Here is a 20,841-nt window from a genome sequence, read left to right as displayed (position 1 = left end):
TCTTTTTATCTTCTGAAAGATAAACTTTCCAAATAAAATTCTGAATAATTTTCTCAATATGGGAAACAATAGATTTCGGGGCTTGAAGGACTGAAATGTAGTAGTTTGGGATTGTAGCCAAAACAGTTTTGACAAGAAGGATTTTGCCTGACAGAGATAACCATCTATCTTTCCACACATAAATTCTTCTTTTTAATCTGTTAATCACAGAATTCCAAAAAGAGGGTTTCCCTGCTCCCATAAAGAAAGGGATGCCCAAGTACGAAGATGGAAGAGAATCCACTGGAAAGCCCAATGTCTAGGTAATGTTGTTAGACACCATTTCAAAAGTATTAAATATGAATACTTTAGATTTCTAAGCACTGATTTTCTGCCCAGATCTGAAAGCATATATGTCCAACATTTTCTTAATATGCCTTGTTTCTTGAATGTTGGAACAACCAAATAAAAGTGTATCATCTGCAAATAAAGTGTGGGTGATGGAAATTGAAGTAATAGGGATGCATACCCCCTTCCAAAGACCCAGAGTCAGCTGTTTATTGACCAATCTGCTAAAAGCTTCTGGCATGATAATGAAGAGAAAAGGTGATAGTGGGTCACCTTGTCGAACTCCTTGAGTGGCTCAAAAAAAACTAGAAGGATTACCATTAATAATAACTAAAAAATGTGCACCAGAGAGATAATTTTTGATCCATTTGCACCCCTTATCCAAAAAGCCAAACTTTTTAAGCACTCTCAAAAGAAAAGACCAACATACTTTATCATATGCTTTCAACATGTCTATTTTAGCTATGAAAGCACCTGGGACTATGAAGAGTTAATTAAGTGCAAAGCTTCATGGGCCACAAGCGCACCTTTCGATGTTTCCCTACCAGGAACAAAACCTCCTTGTTGAGGAGATATTATTTTAGGTATCAAGGATTTTAACCGAAGATAAATAGCTTTTGTGAAGATCTTGTAAACTGTATTACACAAGGTGATAGGCCTAAAGTCTGCAAAAGATTGAGGGTTGTTGGATTTGGGGATACGAGCAAGATGGTTTAAATTGAAGTTCTTGAGTATAAAATATTTTTGTCTTGACTCCTCCAAAGCCATTAAAAGATGAAAACTTAAAATGTCCCAACACTTTTGAAAGAATAGCATGGTGAAACCGTCGAGACTTGGAGACTTGTCAGGAGCTATCGAAACTACCACCTCTTGAAGTTCAACAAGAGAGAAAGGTTGCATCAGATATTCATTATCACGCTGTGAAATCAAACAAGGGATGGAATCTAGCAATACCTCGACATTGGACTCCTCATGAACAAAAGGAGGAGAAGGAGCAAGAAGATCTTTAAAGAAGAGTTCACCCTCTTCCCTAATTTCTTGTTCATTAGTTAATTTTATCCCCGAGGAAGAGGCATTTATAGAAGAGATAGTAGATGCAGCTTGCTTAATCTTTGCAGATGCCTGAAAGAACTTAGTATTTTTATCCCCATCTTTTAGCCATAGCTCCCTTGATTTTTATCTCCAATACTCCTCTCTAGAGCACAATTCTTCCTAGTATCTTTGTAAATGCTTCTACCTTGAGAAGGTTTCGGGATTAATCCCATTAGAAAAGATAAGTTCGTTGATGTCCTTTAATTCCTTCTCTACATTTGATTTCTCTGCAAAGATGTTTTTGAATACTTCCCTATTCCAGACTTTGATACTTGCTTTTACAAACTGCATTTTCATATAAAGTTGAAACATTTTGTTCCCCCTACAGAAGGGGGCACTTACCCACCATTGACGAAGCAGAGCATGAAAGTGTGGGTGCCAAAACCACATTCTTTCAAATTTTTAAAAAAAGGTCTATGATGGGAAGCTTCAAGTTTATCCAAGCATAATGAGATAGGAAAATGGCCATATCCAGAGAACGACAAAATATTAGAGCTGAAAGTATATTTATGAAGGATCCATTCGTATGAAGTGAAAAACCTATCCAATCTGCTTGCTATTTGAAGGGAAGTTCTCCGGTTTGTCCATGTAAATTGACCATTAGAAGGTGAAATGTCAGAAAGGACGTTATCATACACAAAAGATTTGAAGTCATCAATCACCTTACAAGCAGTAGGGTTGCCTCCCTGTTTCTCATCCCGAGACAAAATGGCATTAAAATCACCTCCTAAGATGATTTTCTGAGCTCCCTGGTGATGGATTTGATAAGATAAGGTATTCCAAAGAGCATGTTTCTCATGAGGAGTTGTTGGACCATAAATATTAAAGAGAAGAAAGGATAGATCAAAATTTTCAATAAGAATAAGATGCCAATTTTTAATAATTTTTTTAAATATAATAATTAATAATATTTTTTAAAAAAAATATAACAAAACCAACAAGAAAAGTAGCTTCAATTTGTGGACGTTTATAAGAGGGTTTTTTTTTTTAAAGAAAAATGTTAAAAAAGAGAAAAAATGATATTAATAAATTAATTATGATAAGCTATAAAGATAAGGATGATAAGAATGAATATAAAATAAATATTAATATCATAATTTACAAAACATTAGAAAACCATTCCACTATTTTTCCTATTGACCACTTGATTTTTTTTTAAATTAAAAAAATTAAAACCCGAGGAAAATACAAAAATGAAGGGAAAAATGATTTTAATAAAAAATCTAGAATAAAATTTTTGACATAATTTTGAAAGCAAATTAATTGAACCAGATGAAAACATTAGTTTCCCCCTATAGATAAACGAAACTAATAATTTAACATAAGAATGACCTCCTATTAAGATAAATCTCTCCTCAATATATTATTAAATCTACTTAATAACAAGGAAAAAAAATTATATCTATATAACCAAATTATTAAAAAAAAATGCATAAAATAAATCACAATCTATAGCCAAAAATTGCAAGCTACGAATTTTAAGAGAGCCCAATTTATAATAATAGTAAAGCCACTTTAAATTTTCGAAAAAAAAATTAAGCTGCAAATTTCAAGACAGCCCAATTCATAATAATAATAGTAAAGCCAGTAAACCCTCGAAAAAGATTGAAGTGTGAACAAAATCCCAAGGAGATGACGAGGAATTTTTTTTTAACAAATTTATTATCATCATTTAAAAAAAAAATCATATTAATCGCGTAGAATGCGTAAGCAACAACACGTGTCATTCTAAATGAATGGGACTCACGTGGCCCCACCGAGGCTTTACTCTTTGTTCTTAAGTTCCAACCATGTGATGTAAATAATCTAATAATAGCATTTGCCTTATCCCAATAATATATTCCCCATAAGGAATGTTGAAAATATTTCCTTCCCAATTCCTTTAATTAATTTTTATTTTTTTGAATTCATGCAAATGTTTGCGTGGCCATTAATAAAAAGGTCCAAGGGAAAAAATGCACGCAAATAGATGACAAAAAAATATGTGAGACACTTAGCTAGCTTCCAAGGGGTTTAGGAAAATGTAGTGTTAAAAAAGTGATGTTGGTTGAAAAAGAGAAGAAAAAGAGTTAGAGTTTGAGTTGAAGAGAGAGAGAAGACTTTGAAGTTGATATGAAGGTGAAGTGATGGACCTTCTTTTCTTATATTATCTTCACATCATTGGAGGAGGCCATGTTGTATGACATTTCCCAAACATGTCGGACAATGCTTTGCTTTTATCTTCTTATGTCCAATTAAAACTTCTATCTCATGGATGGGTCATCCATCTCACATTCTCTAGGAGGAAAAGCATGGGCATGGCAGTAGTTCCCATGTAACAACTCATAAGGTTCACATATGTAAACATCCATGTGTTGACATCTGAATCACATACAGTTGGTAAAAGTAAATATGTGTATTTTTAAAGTAAATTGTTGGTATATCATAGTTAACATTATCATGTTTACAGAATTGGATAAAGATATAGTTGTTAAAGATTGGCAAAAGTAAATGTGTGTGTTTATAAGGTAAATTGTTGGTATATAGTAGTTAACATTATCATGTGTTGACATCTGAATTGGATAAAGATATGATTGTTAAAAGTTGGCATAAGTAGATTGTCGGTGCTACTGTAGTTAACATGTTTGTTTTTAATGTGAAGTGTAATTCGGTGTAAAGAGTTGATATGCTGATTATAATGTGTGATTGTTTATGTGGGGACCCATTTCTAACATAAAAATTCGAGACGTTGATTGTAATGTGTTGGTTTTCTATGTGGGGACTCACTTCCAATAAAAAAGTTCAGGTGTTGATAACTTAAGCATTAACATGATCAAATAGGTAGCTTTTTCTAAAGTTAATGGAGTGAATAATGCATACAAAGTTGAGTGGGTGTGGTTTTATGTGAAAATACAACAATCTTAAATAGTTGAGACATTAGTATTTGTTATTAAGGGTATTCTAAAGCCTAAATGTTTATGCACTTAAGACTAGGTGTGTGCAGTTTTATTGTGAAAAAAAGAAGAGCTTAAACAACTTGCACAATAGTATTTGTTATTAATGTGATGTTTATTTTATTCTTAAATAAGGTTTATTGAAAAGGTGTTGGGGTTTTGTCCTTAATATAAAGACCTGCGTACTATTAAACGTGATAATATTGGATGTAAGTTTTGAGTGGATTATATATATATATATTGGATTTATCGATTTATTAAAAAAGATTTATTTTCATAACTTAAAAGTTATGGTTCTTTTAAAGTTTTTTTAAAAGGAAAGACAATTAATGGGGAGACAAGATAAAATGTTTGAAGTGAAAGCAAGAACAGTGCCAAAAGACATAAAAGCAAAATAACTAAAGGCCAACACATAGTTGTACTAATAGTGATTTATAGTGATAATAACACTCATCTAATCTATTACGAAATTGATAGCTATGACACTTTATGATCATATACTTTCAACTTCTTTATTTTCTTTGTGAATGTTATTGAGCTAAGAATAGGTGGGCTCCATGACAAACCACGAACAAAGGAGCTTGCAGAATAGAGCATGCTTCTATATGAGTAGTGTCATAGTCCTTCATTAATGAATAATACTAAGGAGTACAACTATTGGAAGCGACATTAAATAAGGAACCTATAAATTAATTAGAATAAATAGCCCACCACAAAAAAATTACTCATCATTTCATAAAACCACTAGAAGGAAACATCAAATAGGAATGTAAGCACAATGTCCAACAACAAACAAGAGGTTAAAAGAATATAATAATAAAGAACAATAAGGATCCACTAACATCGGTCTCCATAAGTCTTATGTAACATTTAACATAATTTCTCCATCACATGATGGAATTGGTAGCAAACACAAGGAGAAAATCAACAAGGACTTACTAACGACTTTAGTAATGTCGAGCTGCCATAAATCACATAACAATAATGTTCCTTTGACAAATGATTAAATTGACAATTACTATTCTTTATAATCATCGTTTAAGAAATGACGAGCTTATTGAATGCATCCACATCCTTATCTACGATTCTTTATAATTACATATTTGACACTAATAAAACACATCCCTATCTCTGAAAAGAGCTTGCTAAGCTCAAAACTAGTATCATGATCATTGCCTAAGAAATGGCGAGCTTAATGAATACAAACATATCCTTATGTAGGATTCTTTATAATCACATATTCAACACCAATAAAACTTGTCCTTATCTCTTGAAGGAACTTGCTAAGCTCAAAACTGATATTATGATCACCACCTAAAAAATGATGAGCTTAATGAATATAAACGCATCTTCATCTATGATTCTTTATAATCACATATTTGTCACCATTAAAACACATCCTTATCTGTCAAAAGAGCTCTTTAAGCTCAAAACTAGTATTATGATCATCGATTAAGAACTTATGAACTTAGTGAATACAAACACGTCCTTATCTCCCAACATTACTTACCAAATTCAAAACTCACATTATGATCGCTATCTATGAGATTTTTGATTCCTTTGGCTCACATTATCATGATGATGGATCACAAAATGTGATCTGAAACATCAATGCAAAAATATTATACATAACTGAATCCATAAAATACTTTGCTCTATACTATGAATTGCAGAAATCTCTTAGACATTCATAGTGAACACAACAAGCTTGCACATATATAACTCGATATCCTACTACCAAAGATAAATGCTCTATACTATGGATTGCAGAAATCTCTTAGACATTCATAGTGAACACAACAAGCTTGCACATATATAACTCGATATCCTACTACCGAAGATAAATAACTCAAAACACATAATAAAAGAAGAAAATAACTAACTAGAAAGATCAAAAAAATGAAAAGAAAAAGAAAAGGAAAAAGAAAAATCAATCATAGTAACAATTTAGAGAAACTCCATAGCCCACAAGCAAGAGCAAGTGGAAGTAAGTTCAAATCAGCCTGGCCTCACATGAGGGCCCTTGGGATTGTGAGTGGACTTACAACCTAACCCTAGAAGCACACTCTATCACCCATCACCCCTACATCATGATCCAAATTATACTAATTATAATTAATCATGAATTATAAAAATTAACTAGTGGAATCAAATCAAAGGGTGTGAATAAGGACAGATGCGGCAGCCCCGGCGCCGAAGCTGCAAAGGCCGTAACGCCCGTTAACCCCCGTGCAGGGGGACCATTTAACTACAGGGGTTAACTCCACCCCCTGTCTTCCTGTGGTTAAGTTATCAGTACAGCAGCAGCCACATAATACAGAGCGAATCAAAAAATAAATATTATTTTTATGGAAGAAAAAGACATTAATCGAGTGCCTAACAAATAGGTGGAAGAAGTGGGTCTAGGGACTGCTTGTCTCAAATACCGCAAAAAACTCTGCGCCCCTTACACTGATTCACTCACTCTTTTCCTCACTCACGTCGCGGGTTCGATTCCCCGCCATGTTTTCGGAAAAATATCCACACAAGAGCACACGTAATATTATAATACTAAAGGCACGCAGGAGGTGAAGGAAGGAATGCAGTTTGTAGTAGTAAGAAGAAGAATAATATAACAAACCGGTGGTCGCGGGATCGAGTCTCGGCGATATGCCTTACGCAGACAATAGCAGCAACAGCATGAATATGTCGTGTGCGTTTCAGAACAATAATTGTCCACCTCCGTTGTCATCTGGTGAGTGTTGAGTTGGTGTTTTGCTGCATTGCGCTGCTTAATTGTTGGTTGTAGTTGCTGACGATAAGCCCCAGGTCGCATGGCTGTAGCGGAGGATGCACTGTACGAGCAACTGTGGAACGCCTGCGCGGGGCCGTTGGTTACGGTTCCGCAGGTCGGAGAGCGCGTGTATTATTTCCCGCAGGGGCACATGGAGCAGGTCTGTGGCTTTGAATTTTCGTCAATTTTGTGCTGCATTTGGTTTCTGGAGAGGCAATTGTGTTGGGGACGTAATTGTGTTGTGATTTGATGGTGTTTGGAAGGCGCGCGTTGTTGTTTTTATTTTATTTTTTGTTTGCAGGTTGAGGCCTCGACGAACCAGGGGGCTGATCAGCAGCAGATGCCGCAGTATAATCTGCCTTCCAAGATTCTGTGCAAAGTCATAAATATACAATTGCGGGTCTGTTTCACTCTTATTTTAGCGTATTCAGCAGCTAGAGCTTTGATTGTTGTCGATTTTGTATATGTTATTATAGTTTGGTTGTGTGATTTCGTTGAATGGAGTACAACATATGTTTAATTTGCTGTTCTAAAGTTCCCGGGGGTTTTTGGCGTTTGTTTGTTTCAGGCTGAGAGTGATACAGATGAAGTTTTTGCTCAAATTACTCTTGTTCCTGAAGCAGAGGTAAGTTCCTTGGTTCAGATTCTTATTTGGTTTACTGATGGCTTGATATTTGCTTGCAATGGGGGCATGGGTGGCTTTGCAAGATCGCTTCAGGTGGTGTTTGTAGATTAGGCAGACAGAGTTTCAGGCATTTTTCATATTCTGGGTTTGCAGATTTCGCGCTGATTGAAATTATCGACACAACTGATGTTCCCCCTGTTTACATGATTATGATGTTGGAAGAATTCCTGATGGTTTATGTATTCTCTATGTTGGGTGATTGGGCTTTCATGTTTTCCGTGTTGGATTATTGTCTGATATAAATCGTTTCTGATAGCTTTCATGGTGTGTGTGTTAAATGATAAATCTCACTTTTAAAGACATTTCGATTAGTTCTTTTCTGTGTAGAATGAGTATGTAGTTCTAACCGTATCTATTAGCTCTGTTGTTATATGTCTTGGAAGGTTTTGTGGTTCAAAGCCCTTCTGAGACATGTGCTGTTTTCTGTGTTAGATAGCCTGAAGAATCTCTGATGTTATTGTACTCTCTCAGCATATCTGATAGCTTCGCTGTTCTTTGTGTTGCGTTAGTTATTTGGTACAGAACATTTCTGATAGCTTTAATGTTGTCTGTTTTGCAGTATAACGATTCATCTTCTTGTGATATTGAATCTTTGTCAGCCTCGCCATATAGGCCTCGTGTGCATTCATTTTGCAAGACGCTTACAGCCTCGGATACAAGCACCCATGGAGGATTCTCAGTTCTCAGGAGACATGCTGATGAATGCCTACCACCGCTAGTAGGTTTCTGGCGTGCCCTCTTCCTTTCTTGCTGCAAGAAATCTATTTGTCATATAGTTTTTACACGTCTTCTTGAGCTTAGGTTTTTTGGCTCAATAAAGGATGTCTACCACAGCACTAACTGGCTCAGACATCTTTTTTCCCAGGGTTGGGTATAAGGGTTTTTGTTAAATAGCACTGAAGGGTTACTGAATGCATACGTATTTTCTAATGTGTAAATTTCTAATTAGATTTATGTTTCTCAGATCACTCAAGCATATTTTGCTTACCATGCAGGACTGATGTATTTTTCTCCTCATTATGTGCAGGATATGAGCCAGCAGCCTCCAGCACAAGAGTTGGTGGCTAAGGATCTTCATGGAACAGAATGGCGTTTTCGCCACATCTTCCGTGGTGAGTTTGTCAATGGGTACATTATTTTTAAACTTTTATCTACGTTTCCCGAGTTCAACTAAACTAAGAAATCTGCTATTGGAATCTGGGCGCTCTGAACTACCTTCTTATGATGTATAATCTAATCATGTTCTTACTAGGCACTATACTTCTAGGTGCAGGGCTTCAGTTTGTCTTTAAAGACTATCTGCCTCTAGTAGAACCATTAATCAGAATCTCTGAGCCCCTGACTACCTTCTTGTTGAAGCTCAGCCTATACGGGATTCTCTTAGTATCAGATAGTTCTATGGGGTAATGGTTTTGTGCCTAGGCACTTAAAGGTCCCTCTATATACAAACATCTGTAAAGATTGCAAACCAGTGATTGATATCCTTTATTAAAGCCTTTTGCTGGAAGGAAAGAATTACTGCTTGGTACTATATTTATGCTGGTTCCTCGGCTGTTTGGCATACTGTTTAACGCACACATGTATGAAATTATGAATACATCGAAAAGGAGGCTTGAAATGACATTTTAGTGACTACTGACTAGTGATAGTATGGATAAAATAAGAATGTAGTTGGAGATCTTATTTTTATGTTTCAGTCTTCTTTTCAAGTTTCAACATTCAGGTTCCAAGCAAAGCAAAATATCTGTATTTTGCAGACATTTCTGAAAAAAGGTCTGCGTATAACTTTTTTACCTTTTTAGTGGTAATAGAGGCAATCTAATTAAACCCCAAGCTTCATTTGGGCACAGTGCTTACAGAAAATAAAAAATTCCAAAATGGGATGTGTATGACGAGCTTTTCAATCAACATGCTGCATGTCCTAAATCTTTTTTCTTCTTAGCTAAATCAGTTGAAACCTGGCTGGCGAACCATAGAATCTAGAATGTACAGCACTTGGTTCTTCGCTTGACATTTTGCTTACAAAGTTAATGGCATGGTGGCGCCAGCTGGTGTCCAAGGACAAAATCACTGCATAAATTGTTGGACTCTAATCAATCCCGTGTCTTTGCACAAAATGACAGGCCAACCAAGGAGGCATTTGCTTACCACTGGATGGAGTGTATTTGTTAGTTCCAAAAGGCTTGTAGCAGGGGATGCTTTTATCTTTCTAAGGTATTTAATTACTTTCAGCGGTTATTGTGCACATAAACTAAATGTTATTTCAGACCATCATCTCAGTCAAATGCTGTCCTTACTTATCACTGTTCTATGGAGTTTAGGGGAGAAAGTGGAGAACTACGGGTTGGAGTCAGGCGAGCTATGCGACAGATGAATAATATGCCATCATCTGTTTTATCTAGTCACTGTATGCATGTGGGCGTCATTGCAACAGCATCACATGCAGTTTTAACACATACAATGTTTACCGTCTATTATAAACCAAGGTAAGCTGTTTTGAAGCATCTAGCTTCATTCTGTTGATGCAACTTTTTTGTGTCAATATGAAAGAAATCTTTTTTATCCCCTTTCACATTCTAAATGTGGCTTGATTTGTGTTTTTGAAATTCTCAACAGGGTCAGCCCTTCTGAGTTTATTGTTCCTCATGCCAAATATGTGGAGACATTCAACAATAATGTCTCTGTTGGAATGCGTTTCAAGATGAGATTTGAGGGCGAGGATGCTCCCGAGAGGAGGTATTATTACATTGATTAATATGGCCGTCATATTGAAACTGATCATTTGTTGAAGCTTTTGTTCAACTTCTCCCTGTTCGGTTGTAGGTTTAGTGGCACCATTATTGGTATAGGTGATGTCGATCCAGTGAGATGGCCAGGTTCAGCATGGAGGTCCCTTAAGGTGCCATGGACTATGCAACCACCACAACCTTTGTGTGCTTATGGATGTCCTATTTTGGGATTTGGAATTGTGACTCCTGCAATTTTATACCATATTTAATGCATGTAGTTGTTGCATTCAGGTGCAATGGGATGAAAACTCAATGGTTCCTCGTCCAGAGAGGGTCTCACCATGGGAAATTGAGCCATTTGTGGCTCCAGTTACACTGAATCCTTTGCCTGCACCCAGGAGCAAGCGACCTAGAGCAAATACACTTCCAATGTCTCCAGATTTATCAATTCTGGGTAAAACTTTCAATAGACTTATCAGAGTAACATTTAAATGTAAAGCTGGAGATCTACAACTGCAATTTCCAAGTATCATAATTTGCCACATTATGTGTTCTTGCAGGTTCAAGTCAGGCCTCTGGCGATTCTATGCAGGTTCCCAGATTTACTAGGGTCTTGCAAGGTCAAGAGGCAAGGACCTTGGGATCTGGTGACAGTGATGCAGAAAACACTCATAGTTCAATGATGTGGGGATCCAAATTGGAAGACTTTACAGCAGATGATCTAGGAGCAGTAAGGAGGGTGGGATCTGAAAACTGGTTGCACTTACTGAAGAACCAATTGCACTTTGCTGATGGCTTTTCTGGACTTCAGGGTACAGGTGAGGTATTAGAGTTCAGAGTGCCATATCTAAACCAAAATATGGCAAATTACCAGAAATTCAAGCCACCAATGAAACAGTACCACCATCAAGAAGATAGCAATTGTGAAACATCAGGGACAGACTTGCATTTATCAAGTATGTCATCAAGAATGCTATCTCACAATGCACAAAATAAGAAAGAATCAGATTCAAAGTATGCTGCTATATCTTCTAAACAAGGTTCATTAGTACTGCGGGATGGCTCAGATGCCCCCCCCACTGTTCCTAGCTTTGGAGCTAAAGAGTCACCAGGGAGCTGGATCATGTCCCTGGTTTCTTCATCACAACCAGAGGTTTCACTGCAAGTAGGCACAGGAAACGTTGAGGGTGACAAGATCATGCAACACGGTAATCAGGGAACCAACATGCATCAAGCTGGTTTGCCTTCCAGAGAAATGTATAAAGATAAGGGGCTTGAAGCTGGTGCATTTTCTGCCAAATTGTTTGGTGTTCAACTCATTGATAGTATGCATCTAATCGGTGCAAAGATAGGAGAGAGCATAGAGCCTGTTGCTGATGCCACATGCACAAATCCATCACAATCTGCAGGGTCTGAACAGCAGTTAGAACCATTGAAGGCTGTAAAATCTGATCCAACTCCGAGTGCTGAGGTAAAATTTACCCAAATGTTGCCAAAAGAAACCTGTGGCAAGATATTGAATAATCCTACGAGGAGCTGCACTAAGGTATCATTTTGGGATGCAGAAAATTGCTTATTCGAAGGATATTTTCTGTAACTATCCTTTTCATTTGCATTGGTTTCTATTACTTTTCAGGTTCACAAGCAAGGTAGTGCACTTGGGAGGGCAGTTGACCTGACAAAGTTTGAAGGTTATGCCGAGCTCATTCATGAACTTGAGCACATGTTTAACATAGAAGGGGAACTCCAAGATGAGAGTAGAGGGTGGCGGGTTGTCTACACAGACGACGAAGGAGACATGATGCTTGTGGGAGACGATCCATGGCAGTGAGTGCAATACATTACATTCTACTGATTTTGACTTGACAAACGATTATTGTTTTTTTTATTTTTAAAATTCAATTTTTATTTTGTGACTAAATTTATTTATTTATGCTTTTATTTTACTACAGGGAATTTTGTAGCATTGTGCGCAAAATTTTCATATATACTTCTGAAGAGGTAGAGAAAATGACCCCTCGGAGTATGAAGCTTCAAGGATGCTCCGAAGATTTAGCAGGTACAAGAGAAACATCCAGGTGTTCTGATCTCGGAGAATCCACTGTTCCTTCATCTGCTGCGGAACTTAAATCCAATGTCTGAAGCTTTTTCACGATTCTACGAGAGTTCATGTCTTGCAAGGCTTCTCATTCATCAATTTGCAAATATTGGTTGTCTATGATGAGGGTTAAGAGATGGGAGAATCAGGATGTTTTAAATTAGATTTGGACTCTATCAGCAGGTGTCTAGTAAGATTTTCGGCCTCAGTTTTGAAATTTGAAGGCACCCATGATCCCTTATTTTACCGTCAACAACATAAGGGACATGGTGCATATTGGAAGAACTGTTATTGTACATGCTCTTAAGTATTTTCTGAACTGTTATGTTTAAGGTAGGGGATATGATTCCCCAGTTTTGGTCTCAGTATAATCCTTAAATGAACCGATATAGATAGGTATGTTGGCAATCTTATATTAACCAGTTTATGGGGATTGCTGACAAAATACAGAGGAAAGATGTTTTGAATTTTGTTTCTATGGTGCTTTTGGATAATTTAGGCGATAAAAAATATTGCGAGGTCATACTTTCCTATTTAGGTTGTTCTCTTGTTTGTGGTTGAACGCAACCGACTGCTGAGTTTTGTCTTGAGCCTATGCGTCGTTAGTTTGAAGGCACTGTAAAAGAAATATCCCTGGCAAGAAAGGGAGCGTGCCTATGAACTGGTAGACGTTATGTAACATAGGCTGATGGTTGCTTTTACAAACCAACTAGCTTTTGGCAATTTGCTTTACCCGCTGGAGTTATCTGGGTAAGAGGCAATCTTCTACCGTACAGCTGTAAAATTCATGTATTTAATCTCCAATTAATAAAAATGTACACTGTTGCATTGGCTCCGAGTTAAATAATGTGTATGCTTAGGTTCCACCAATTTTATGTAATGTTTTAAAACTTCTAATGCATGTTTATAACGATCAAAGATTGTTGGCTGGTCCCGATGCAAAATATGGACTACTAAATGAAAATCTCTCTTTAATTTATTTAAGATTAAAGTGAAGGGAAAGTTTTTCCAGGGTAGGCAAATAAGTGATATCTCAATGTATTTTTTTTTCTTCTGACAGTTAAAAACAATATCAATTAGAATTCTAAGAGGCTTTGGTGGATTCATAATCAGTAATGTATTTGCTTATCCAGATTTTTTAATCCAAAAGCTTTTCAAAGAGTTATGAACTTAGAAGCTTTAGGTAAATCATGCAGGGGATTTTGTTCTTTTGCTGTAAGGTATAACAAGCCTATAATTTAGCAGGTAAAAGCTACTAAGATGCTGCATGTACTTGAATTGGATTTCTCAGCTGCTATGATTTCAACAATTTTCTTCCCAATAGATCGGGTGGTTCCTTTAGGGATCTTGAATAATCCAGAACATTACTTCCTCAAGCACAGGGGACAACACTGCTTACAGATCTGGACAAGGCTATCATAGTCTGGACCTGTACCACATAACGGGTCACTTTTTGGTGGGTTTCTTTTTGCCGTAAGTCCCTTTTTGTTGGTTTTCTTTTCGCTGTAAGTCACCTTTTTAATTTTGTTTTTGGGTGCATCCAATCATGGGATGGTTTTGCCTCCATGAGCAAGCACCTTTATGCTTTTTTCATGTCTTCTACCATTCCTTATCTCTGCTAAGAACCAATTTTAGGTTTTTCTTTTTAATGGACTATGATGGCAGTATACCTATATACCTATCTGGCCTGTATATACCAACGAACTTCACCATTTTGACGTGGGTATTTATCAACTTGCAAAGAGATCGGTAAGTTGTGAAAAACATCAGAACTCTTAAAACTAGCAGACATCTTGACAAACAGTTCTATCATATACAGTTAGAGGAGAAATGTAAACCCATGTTTTACGTTCGGCGAAGGTCGTTAACTTTTTCTTCGCAACTACTTGTCTGTTGAGGATGTTACCTGTCAAATTATGTGGGGAAATATCAAACTTAGCCCAACACTAGGGGTTACTGGTTAAGCCATAAAAAAATGTGATCATGTTTATCGCGTGACTCTGACAAAGCAACTTTTCAGTTGGTTAATGGTATCTTTGTCAGAGTTTTAGCCATTTCTATTTTGAGCAGCTGAGAAATAACGCACCTGAAGCGACTTAGTTGATTATGAACGTTCAAAGTTGTTTTAAGGTGAAAAATTGTTTAATATATGTGAATATTTGACATGATTTATAATTGTTACGAGGTGTATATTCTATCACAATGGTGGGGTTTGGAGCATCACCTTTATCGGGGATTATGGGCCTGGGTTCCTCCCTATCTGGAGGATTAGTGGTGGGATTCCTCTAAGAGATTTTTGTTTTTTTGCGGGGAGGGTTTTATAAATATGTGTACCTAGTGGTTTTTTATGTTAAATACTTATAGTTATTTTATATTGATCAGTGTTTAATTAATGACTGTGAAGTATGTGATTGTATCGTCCATATGTTAATATAACTCCCACAAGCATCATGTATCCTTCATCGCCTCTGTACACAACCCTACCGCCATCTACTATCATCCTGTAGTCCTCCTTCAATGTTGAACAGGCACTCAGTTTCATTCATTAATGAGGTCGACATAGCCATTAAACCTTGTTAGGTCATTGCCCTCTGATAAGCACACAGTCTTTCTTGTGAACCTGAACGACAATAAAGACAGATTCTAAATAAAGACAATTCCCTGACACACGAAGGGACCTTAAAGAAAATATGTTTTTTTCATTCTAATAATAGCCTGATGCAACTGCTATCATGATTAGTCAATGTTTAGCCGCAAGTTTCCATCGCAAGCATCCTAGAAGGTCTATTTGTCATGAAGAAACTAGACATGATGCAACTTCCTGGAGATTCTTAAGCTTCAATGTTAAAACACTAGGTTTTGAGTTTAGCCAATTCATCCAAGATTACTAATTCATAATTTGATCCATTACTATTTTATGTAGTGAGATAGCATTCTTCATGAGAAGTATGTCTCACAAGGAAAATTGATTGGACATAAATTTTCAAAGATCTTCAATCTAAAATAAGTATTCAGATTAAAAAAATCAATAATAACAATTCTAATAAGAAAATTAGTCTTTAGAGACTTGAACAAACAAACAAAAGCTAATAAATAACATTTCTAATGAGAAGAGAAAATGTAAGAGTTAAAAATTATGGGAAATAGATGAATTTTATTGTAAATATATATACATTAATTAATAACACACTTTATTAATGATACATGAAATAGTACAACGATAATCTCACAATTAAAAGATAGTGGAAGGAATCATACATACCTCATGGTTATACTTTTAAAACCCCCAAAAAATCAAGTGCCAAGAGAGTGGTTGCAAGTCTTCGTTGATCTTTAATGCAAGTAAGTCTTTAGATAGCTAAACAAGCCAAAGAAAAAAACTAATAAATAACAATTCCAATGAGAAGAATAAGTCTTCTAATAGCTGAGCTAACTTTTAAAAAAATAATAAATAACAATTCTAATGAGAAGAGAAAGTGCAAAAGTACCACAAATTCTATTATAAATTGATATATCACCTTTTTTGAGCATAACCTTCACACATTGTGCATTCTTACCATAGCTTTACATTGAGGTCATCATGCCTTCATAATATTTGAACTTATCATGCTATACCAATGCATTGGGCCAACATGTTTTCCATCTCTATTATTATTTGAACCCTTCATGCTTATATTTTTATGTTGGAGGCACCACAAGTTCCTCCTTATACATTTGGATTTGATTGACACACTTTTCAGATATAAGAGGCTTCATCTCTTTCCTTTCTCTATGTTAGATCTTCATGATTAAATCTTTACACTAGGAGCTTCATGCTTCCTTCTATATTTTATACATTCATAGTTACATCCACACATCCATATATTGGGACTTCATCTCCCATGATTTTACCAATATATTGGGAGCATTGTACCTTTCTTGACACATTACCTTTTTCCTACCTATATTCACTAGAAGTTATCGACTTACCTATATTTACTAGAGATTTCTTGACTTACCTACAACATCATTTGCTCATGCTTTTGTAGTGAGTGCTTTATGATAATCCTAATGCCCTAGTATTTACATGGTTGTTTTTGGTCACTGAGGACCACATCACCCTTGTTCCATCACCCTGGTTCCTATCTAGAAGCAACCTTATCTTCATTGATGCTAAATCTAATCCTTATGTAATTACTGTGCTTTATCATTTAAGTGTTACACATAGTTATTATTATTACATAATGCAATCACTACTAATGTTACTTTTAAATGATTATATGTTTACATGCTTTTCTCTAGATTACATTTATTCTCATATATATATTTATTATCACTAACATTCATAGGAAGGAGACATATATCATCCTATAATTTTCAATACTCATTATAAATAAATTTACTTATATATTTTTTAATCTATTAATCTCAACATAAATTAAAAATCCATTATCCCCAAGAACAACCCATATCCATATATTGTACATTATTTTTTTTGTATTAATCTTATTATAAAATATGGTTTATTGACATAATCCTCTATAAACAATCTTTATAAAGAGAACAAACCTGACAACATAGAATATCTCCTCCCCTAATCTAAAGGGAGAAATGCTTATATGATTTATTTTTTATTATCTAAAATGAGATTTTGAATACCTTTGTATAAGAAGAATATAGACAAGAAAATTCAACAAAACGACAATGTTCAACCATCAAACACCAGCAACAAAACCACTACACAACAACTAAAAAAAGCTAATAAGAACAAAGGCTTATATAATTTGTTCAACTTGTGCAACCAATTCAGAGTTAGATTTGCAGTCTATAACTATAACTCATCCCTATCAAAGATATCATATTTTTGATCAGGTAAACAAAGATTTTGAAAGGGTCCAGACCCTTGCGCAAGTCTTACAGAATAAAACATGACAATCAAGAGAAACAAAATAAAAAGCTCACTAAAAACCACTTATAATTGCAAACAACTAACTCAAAATCAAGATGGTTTAAAGCCTCATAGATACCATGTTGACTCAAGTTGAAATCATAATGTTTCAACTAAAAAAAACGGAACAAGTTTCCAACACATTTTGAAATGCATAATATCTTAGTCTTTGTGCAAATGATCCAGGATTAGATTTGTAATTCATAACAACTGACTCTTGCCTATGCAGCCATCATTCTGCACATTTGATTGTATTTATGAATTAACTGAAAATAAAAAACTGTTATTTTTTAATTAATTTTTACGATCAAACATACAGTCTGATGACTGCATAGACGTTGTCAAAGACAAAAATGTGCAGAAAATGAAGATTCACAGCAGTTCAAGAAATGAAACAAATGGTAAAAGGGAAACAGTATTTGAAGAATAAGAAGCCAGAGTAGTGATTAAAGATTGGAACATAACGAACATTCATTAACTCTATTATGGATTGCAAGTTCAATGTGCACATCCAGGACAAACAATTCATGAAAGGATTGTTCAGGAGATTCAATCCTGATTTAAGATTTATAGAGACTAATTAGGACATGTATGACAGCTTTTAGATTTCACTGTATATAATTTATAATGGATATTTTTCGGATCATAGATAACAAGAATGTGATCTATAATTTCTATTGAAAAATGTTTCAATGTATGATGTATGATATGAAACTTCCATTAAAATCTAAAAGCTATTATACATGTCCTAATTATTTGTCAGAATTTTGAATCAAAATCAATAAATATGATCTGAAATATATACACAATCAGAACCAAATGAAAAACTCATACCAACTAATATCTAAAAAATCAAAACTTCATACAATTAATCATCCAATATATAAATTTCAGAGTCTTGAATTACACATAAAATTGGATATGAGTTATCATAAAATGCAAGATTCAAGCATGCATTGGGTTTTGATATATTGATGCAGTCATAAGAATTGTAGAGAATTTTGAAATAATCACATAGAAGCAACCATTGAAGAAGTTAAGTTCAACTGCACAGAGCCATTGAATAATAACAATCTAATTTCTTTAAAGCCTATAGCTGCAACAATGTCTAATGAAAATAAACTGTTCTATAGTATTGCTTATTATGGGTATCAGCCCTTTCTACAGGCATATTGAAAGCCCTTCAGAAAGATCAAAGGATAGGCATTTGAATCCTACAAACTGCAAACACATGTTAAAAATAAATAGGTTACAGAGATCTAAACTTTGAATTCGATGTCCATGTTATTATACCCATTTAATTTTGATTGCATAAATTCAAAAGATCTGAAAGAGGAAGAATCACAAAAAAAAAACATCTGCTGGATTAAATTTTCGCTATTCAAGGATTTGGAACACAAAGCTTGCATACATATTCATTAAGTGGGAGGGGGAAAGGCACAAAACTTCTGTGAAAAGCTTTAAAAAAATAAAGAAAAAGCTTAAAAAATATTGAAAATGAGATAGGAATGATGCTATATGACAAGAGAAATCAGATAAACATGGTTAGAGTTGTGATTTGAGATTCCAAATTCATTATCTTACCTGAATATTGTAAGAGATGGAGATGGAGGAGGCATAATGAGAAATCTCTGCACCCATCCAAGCTTGCAGTCCTATATCCTTGGCAGATGATGAAGGCATAAGGGATCTTTCTGATAGCTGGTGTTACTTTTAATTTATAGTTATATTAGAAGAGTTCAAATAATTATTTTTAAAGTGGAAAGGTCTCATATAAGTAGTTGACACGTTGATTTTTTTTTTATAAGTGTCCGGTAAACTTTTTAACGTGATGCTATGCTGGCATCTCTAGCTTCCGCGTAGTTGGCATGTTGATTACGATGTATTAACTCTGCACCCATCCAAGCTTGCAGTCCTATATCCTTGGCAGATGATGAAGGCATAAGGGATCTTTCTGATAGCTGTTGTTACTTTTAATTTATAGTTATATTAGAAGAGTTCAAATAATTATTTTTAAAGTGGAAAGGTCTCATATAAGTAGTTGACACGTTGATTTTTTTTTATAAGTGTCTGGTAAACTTTTTAACGTGATGCTATGCTGGCATCTATAGCTTCCACGTAGTTGGCATGTTGATTACGATGTATTAATTGTTTAATTTTTAAAAATCATGTTATCATACACATGACAAAAATATATTCTATTATATAGATGACAAAATGACCACTGATATGAGTACCAAATGATACTTCTAACCCTAACTTTAAACTTGATTCTAACACTAATAGTAAGTTAAGATTAATCCTAACCCTAATTATAATCCCGAGTTTAAATAACAATTTTTAAGTGGAAAGGTTTGATATGAATAGTTGGCATGTTGATTACAATGTACTAATTGTTTACTTTTAAAAAAACACGTTATCATATACGTGACAAAGATATATTCTATTATATAAATGACAAAATGACAACCCTAATTATAATCTCGAGTTTATTAAATAATTATTTTTAAGTTGAAAGGTCTCACATGAATAGTCAGCAGGTTGATTACAATGTACTAAGTGTTTACTTTTAAAAATCCACCTTATCATACACGTGACAAAGATAAATTCTATTATATAGACAACAAAATGCCAGCTAACTCATAGGAGTAACAATTATACTTCTAACCCTAACTCTAAACTTGCTTGTAACCCTAACTCTAAACTTGAATCTATTTCATTTTGGAGGGGTCTGTCTATTTCGATCCCCTTTCTTGGCTTTGTTCTCGTCTTAGTTCAGCTTCCTTTAGTGGTTATTCTTGAATATCTTTAGATGTGGGTTTTAGGTTCGTTTTTCCCTTAATAAAAAATAATTATACTTCTAACCCTAACTCTAAACTTGAATCTAACACTGATTATGAGTCTAGGACTAATCCTAGCCCTAATTATAATCTTGAGTATATTAAATAATTATTTTTAAGTGAAAAGGTCTCACATGAATAGTCATGTTGATTACACTGTACTAATTGTTTACTTTTAAAAAATCAGTTACTGATATGAGTACCATTTATACTTCTAACCCTAACCCTAAACTTGAATCTAACACTTATTGTAAGTCTAAGACTAATCCTAACCCTAAGTAAAATCCTACCCCTAAATGTTAATAATTATAATGTTTGTCAAAACAAATATAGATATTATAATAAAGTTAAATTATTTAAATTGTTTTTTAAAAATTAACCTTAACTTTATTATATAAATGAAATATAATGATATAATGTTAACTCTAACTTTAACC

General features: G+C 34.7%; 1 protein-coding gene and 1 long non-coding RNA gene across 4 annotated transcripts in view; one reads left to right on the top strand and one right to left on the bottom strand.

The window, feature by feature from the left end:
* LOC131073038 (uncharacterized) overlaps positions 1 to 19,316 on the bottom strand; it is a 103,325-nt gene extending 84,009 nt beyond the window's left edge. For both annotated transcript variants that reach the window (XR_009112819.2, XR_009112820.2), the window contains exons 1-2: positions 19,149 to 19,316; positions 15,900 to 15,995 (exon numbers count right to left, since the gene is read on the bottom strand). This is a non-coding gene — a long non-coding RNA (uncharacterized LOC131073038). The remainder of the gene's footprint in view (positions 1 to 15,899; positions 15,996 to 19,148) is intronic.
* On the top strand, positions 6,746 to 13,472 carry LOC131073037 (auxin response factor 2A). 2 transcript variants are annotated; one of them, XM_058009397.2, is made up of 14 exons: positions 6,746 to 7,086; positions 7,176 to 7,285; positions 7,427 to 7,525; positions 7,694 to 7,750; positions 8,370 to 8,528; positions 8,838 to 8,922; positions 9,934 to 10,024; positions 10,132 to 10,296; positions 10,427 to 10,546; positions 10,634 to 10,709; positions 10,831 to 10,993; positions 11,100 to 12,085; positions 12,176 to 12,366; positions 12,492 to 13,472. In XM_058009397.2, exons 1-14 carry the CDS (start codon positions 7,002 to 7,004, stop codon positions 12,679 to 12,681), a joined length of 2,577 nt encoding a protein of 858 aa, XP_057865380.2. In that variant the 5' UTR covers positions 6,746 to 7,001; the 3' UTR covers positions 12,682 to 13,472. The 2 variants fall into 2 exon arrangements, with proteins under 2 accessions (XP_057865380.2, XP_057865379.2); XM_058009396.2 differs by having other exon boundaries at positions 7,161 to 7,285.
* Positions 19,317 to 20,841: the final 1,525 nt, after the last annotated feature.

Source organism: Cryptomeria japonica, chromosome 6 (assembly GCF_030272615.1).
Source record: "Cryptomeria japonica chromosome 6, Sugi_1.0, whole genome shotgun sequence".
NCBI lineage: Eukaryota > Viridiplantae > Streptophyta > Pinopsida > Cupressales > Cupressaceae > Cryptomeria > Cryptomeria japonica.
This window is presented reverse-complemented; position numbering and strand designations above follow the sequence as displayed.